Source organism: Erythranthe guttata, chromosome 14 (genome assembly GCF_056151865.1).
Source record: "Erythranthe guttata isolate IM_541 chromosome 14, IM_541, whole genome shotgun sequence".
In the NCBI taxonomy this organism is placed as follows: Eukaryota; Viridiplantae; Streptophyta; class Magnoliopsida; order Lamiales; family Phrymaceae; genus Erythranthe; species Erythranthe guttata.
The window spans coordinates 3,685,807-3,691,412 of NC_142546.1; the positions used below are offsets into that span (position 1 = coordinate 3,685,807).

The following is a 5,606-nucleotide window of genomic DNA, read 5'->3' on the forward strand; positions in this document are numbered from 1 at the left end:
TGTTTGGTCTAACTTCTTGATTGATGTCTGCCTTGTTTAGATTTTTCTCGGATATTTTTTGTGTTTGTAAGAGTCCATCAAAAACAACTACAATAATATAAATCATTCAAATTCTAATTTACTCAAATTTCATCCTCGAATCTTAGTCAGCGAACTTTGACCGTCGTGACTGTTGATTTTTTTTTTTGTTGGCCGATCTATACGGTATATTACTATGTTAACCGTTCAATACAGTAATATTTTTTATTTAGAAGTAATATTAATTGTTTTAATTAGATTTTGAATTTCTTTTCCAGACAATATTAATGTGTGCACTAGTAGAAAAATGGTTTTTTGATGCGATAAAAAACCATAACAAAAGGTGTCTTTTACTAGGTGACAATCTTGGAGTTGCATTATTGTTATGATTTATCGTAGCAAAAAAGTATTTGCAACGGTTATTAACCGTAACAAAGTTTTTATCACGCCCGAATATGCTATGGAAAATGCGCAGCAAGAACTTTTCTTACTGCGAATTTGGTACTTTTTGTTATGGTTAATGGTCGTAAGAGATCATTTTTCTACTAGTGGTTGTCGACTAGCAATGTGATTGTATTGAAAGCCACCAAGCACAAAATCCCCAAAATGGAGGTAGAACTCTTGAAAAATCTGCCATCGGAGATTGTCATAGAAATCCAGTCAAGGCTACCGATTCGAACAATCGGAGTCTGCAAGCGTGTTCGTAAGTCGTGGCAAAGATCTGATCCGGACTCGCGAGTTCGCCGATTCCCATCTCTCTAAACTTGGGCCGAGGAATGGCTATCTGCAGTCAATTCAACCATTATGAAGTTTTCGCATTTGAAGGCGTACTCAATCTCGAAGATCGCGAGCGTCGCTACAAAGAACTAACCGGCTTCAATTGCAGTGAATTGGGCATTAGCATCTGCGAAATAAAAGATTCTATTTATTGGATTACATATGCAATCCAATAACTCGTGAGTATGTCGAGTTTCCGTACGAGCAGGGGCCGCTCGACGAAGAGTTTAACGGAGTAGTCAATTATGGATTTGGGGTGAGCAAAGTGAGTGGCCAGCATAAGGTGGATTATGGATTTTGGAAAACGGAGAAGGATTCCGGCGGGCCCCACGTTGGGAGAGAACAATAATTCGAGCGGGGCGTTTCCTTAACGGAAATCTTCACGGGTTGATGTTGTGTTTTGTCCCATGAAAAAAAAAAGCATTGGTATGCTGGTTCAAATATTAATGATCAGAAATTTCGCGGGAAATTATTTGCCCTGATTTAAATTGTCATTTAGAACAAGATTTTTGAGTAATTTTGAACCTGGTTCAAATTCATGTAATTTTTCTAGGACAAATAGCACTTCACCCCCTTGAAAATTTAAGTTTTCGGTTAAACCCCCTACAAATGTAAAAACAGAGTGTGTCCCCCCTTGGAAAATAAAATCCATTGCACTTAACCCCACATAGTAGAATTTTGGTAAACTGGAGTTATATTAAGGGTAAATTTGTCATTTAATAATAGAAGTGTTGCTTTAGTTTCGTGTGTTTGTCGAGAAGCAATCACAGCAGAATCATACATTAACCTTCGAATATGTCGACCAAATTTGCCATCCTCTTTACTACAATCATTATGCGTTTATTCGGAATACTAAGTAAAAACAACAAAATCTCAAGCCGGAACAACTTACACTGAAAATGGAGAAGAAGTAAACACAACTATACTACCACCAATAGAGTCTGAAATGGGAAAACCACAAAATCAAGAATCGCCAAATAGCATTGAAGAAGAACCGAAGAACAAAGCAAACACGATTTATTCAGTTTGAAAAAATACACATATTCCATTATTTGTATATAAAAAAATTGTGTTGGAACACTTCTACTATAAATGACAAATTTACCCTTCTGAAACACTCCAATTTGAATTCAATAATTTTTAAGGGGTACATTATCGCTTGTTTTGTGTTTGTAGGGGGTTTGGTGCAAGAACTTGATTTTCTTAGGGGGTGAAGTAATATTTGCCAAAAGTTTATAGACAAATAATTTGAAAGGAGAGAAAAGGCGGTTAGTGGGACGATACGACGCCGTATTGACTTTCTTCTTCCCAAACACATCCATTCAAACCCCCCATTTCCCACCTCTTCCGAATAAAACTCAAAAAACCATCAATGGCGTCCGCAATTGTTCTCGACCCGAAACCCTCAGCCCCCGGACCACCGCCAACCCGACCCGGACCAGAACGGGACCCATCTCCCTCCGCCGCCAAAGACCTCTACTTCCGCCTCAAAACCCTGCAACGCCGAGAGTGCGTGAAGGAAAAGCACAAGAGCCTCCGACGCGAGCTGCTCCACGCGCAGGAGGAGGTGAAGAGGATTCAGTTGAGCCCACTAGCCATCGGACAGTTCATGGAGATGATCGATCAGAACAACGCAATACTTGGGTCGTCAATCGGGTCGAACTACTACGTTCTGGTCCTCAGCATTGTCAACCGCGAGCTCCTCAAACCCTCCGCCTCCGTGGCGCTGCACCATGAAACCATCGCCCTCGTCGGCGTTCTTCCGTCCGAGTTCGACTCCAGTGTATCGCTCCTTAACCAGTCAGAGAAGCCCGACGTTAATTACACTGTAAGTTTCATTCATTAATTCTTCATCTTTTAATTCTTGTTTTTTTCTTTTATTTATTTATTTAAATAATTTAGGGTTTTAGGAGTTTTTAGTTAATTACATCTACCTCCCTCAACTATGATTTTTTCTTACACCTCCACCCTTATGGTGTCAAATTCAACATAATCATCTAGATTTCGTGGAATATGCTCTAATTTGTACTCGTTTTGTGTAAAAATACAGTTTCTAATGCACCACAATCTGATATATACAAGCCAAAAAACACATGTTATGATCATCTTGCTTCAAATTGTATAGTTCGAATGGGATAAAACGGGTACAAAAGTGATAATATTCCATATAATCTCGAAGATTCCACTAAATTTGAGGAGTTGAAGGGTGGTTGTATTTATCCAAACAAGAGGGGGGTTTTCGTAATTTGATCATACCTTCGGGGGGTGTTTGTAATTTACCCTAAAATATATGTTTCAGGGTTTTATGACTGATTTGTGTGTCGTGTGTGTGTGTGTGTGTGTGTGTGTGTGTGTGTCATGTGTGTGTGTCGTGTGTGTGTGATACAATTCCAGGAGATTTGAATAACAGTTTCTATTTAGTTATTAGGAAGTTAATGTTAGTTTTATATAAATAGTTTTTCCTTGTTAGTTTTTAGGGGGATTTGAATTAGTATACTGTGTGAAATTCTGGAGCATTGTCCTCTCCATACGGACAACCTACTTGGTGGATTTTATGTTTAAGATTCTTGCATTAAATCTACCTTTATTTTATCTTTTATTGTAGTTTGAGTGTTTATCTCTATATCCTTAATCTGTATCTATCAGTGTGTGTGATGCTGTATGTAACGAACTAGCGTTTGGAAATTGTCTCGGTGCTTTGTCAAGCTAAAGAAATGCTATCTTTTCCGGTTAAATGGTCGCTTTCGTACTCCATTGCTTAGTAAAATCTCTCTGTTGTTTGATTTTTGAAAAAAAAAAAGAAAAAAAAACCGAACATTGCTAAATAAACATTCGTAAACCGCGCTTGCTAATCAACCAATTTGCTAGTAGCTGTATTCATGACATTATCCGTACAAGTCGAAGTCGCAGTTGGTGAAAGGCTCTATTAATTACCTATTCATAGTTCCGTGTAAATTATTTTGCATAACATAAAGTTTCTGTAGTTTAATAGTATTTGAGCCTCGATTTGTTTCCCTTTTTACGTAGTGTCTATCTTATGTGCTAATTGTTTCTAAAAGTCGGCAATTTAAGCATTTCGACAGTACATTTTTCGAGTACTTTTTTTCTTGTGGAAGACGTAAAGATATTATTTGCTGGTTGATCATCGTGCATTTTCTTGTTTTTTTTTTCTTATGAGGCCAACAGTTTATACTGTTCTATCGTCGTTCAATACGAGTCGGGATGTAAAAAAAAGAGGTGCATAATTGGTTACTCTCGAAAAGATGGTAAATAAAACCATGTGGATTTCCGTTTGCTGATGCATATCAGGATATTGGAGGATGTGAAATCCAAAAGCAAGAAATACGCGAAGCCGTAGAGCTACCTCTGACTCACCCTGGGTTGTAGGAACAAATAGGCATAGATCCGCCACGTGGCGTGTTGCTGTACGGTCCACCTGGCACTGGTAAAACCATGCTTGCCAAGGCTGTTGCTCACCACACAACTGCCGCCTTCATTCGAGTTGTTGCCTCGGAATTTGTTCAAAAGTATTTGGGCGAAGTATGTTTCTGAATCAACGGATTTTTTTTCGATTATATAGCCACGTTTATTTATTTGCTTGATAGAAAGTATTTGAGATTTTTTTTTTTGTTTATGTTGTCAGGGTCCTTGAATGGTTCGTGACGTTTTTCGGCTCGCGAAAAAAAATTCACCTGCGATAGTTTTCATCGACGAGGTAGATGCAATTGCTACCGCCAGGTTCGATGCTCAAAGGGGAGCCGATCGAGAAGTCCAATGACTTCTCTTGGAATTGTTGAATCAGGTTCGGTTCTAAAATGGCATATTCCTTTCTCGTATAAATTTCGGGTTGCGTATTCAAATTATTCGTTACGTTCTATTTTGATTTTTTGTGTCTGTGCAGATGGATGGATTTGATCTGACGGTTAATGTGAAGGTTATAATGGCAACAAATCGGGCCGACACGTTAGATCCTGCGCTTCTTCGTCCAGGTAGACTTGATCGTAGAATCGAGTTCCCTTTGCCAGATAGAAGGCAAAAGAGGCTAATCTTTCAGGTGAAGAAATTTCACGACTTTATACAATTATTCTGCATCGAGATAAAAAAACATGTATTTGAATTTTTATATATCTGTTTTTTTTTTTTTTTTTTATGTAGGTTTGCACTGCGAACTAATAATTTAGTAAGTTTTTACTGAATCGGGACAAGAAGAAACTATTATTTAATGATATTATTAATTTATCAAGACTCTACTTTATTCGAAGATTATTTACCCTCGAGTGATATTTGTATTATATAATGATGATTATCCATGATTATTACATACCTGTGCTACGTTTGTTCTTTCAAGATAAGATTTATCCAAAGTTAGTGTATGCAGTTTTATGTATAACTTTGAATATGTGAAGTTCGATACACAATCTCACTCAATAAACCAAGATTATAGATTGTAGTTAATTTTTCAAGAATTGTGATCTGATTGGAAAAGTTATTCCACTAACCAAACAACAAATAAAACATAATAATTGAATTGATTATGACTTAAATCATCAATTAAACGAGACTTGATTGATTAGGAAGTCTGAATCACTGGAAGTTTCTATTTTCAAATAGATTTACACCATTAAAGTTGCAACAACAGAACCTAGTTTTTATAGCCTAATATAATATTGTAGATAAATATTATTGTTGTTTTTATATTTTTTTTCTTCTGAAAATAGAAGGTTTTAATAAGATTTATTTCGAAATCAAACAATGTTCGAATATTTTTTTAATTACTAATAGAGTTACTTGGTGATAGAAGTACTATTTGA

At 36.8% G+C, this 5,606-nt stretch overlaps 1 protein-coding gene across 1 annotated transcript; it reads left to right on the forward strand.

The window, feature by feature from the left end:
• Positions 1–2,159: 2,159 nt before the first annotated feature.
• LOC105958600 (26S proteasome regulatory subunit 6B homolog) lies at positions 2,160–5,159 on the forward strand. Its single transcript, XM_088813513.1, is given in 5 exon segments — positions 2,160–2,623; positions 4,105–4,335; positions 4,439–4,597; positions 4,697–4,849; positions 4,951–5,159. Coding segments are annotated over 5 exon segments (1,017 nt in total). The 5' UTR covers positions 2,160–2,167; the 3' UTR covers positions 4,969–5,159.
• Positions 5,160–5,606: the final 447 nt, after the last annotated feature.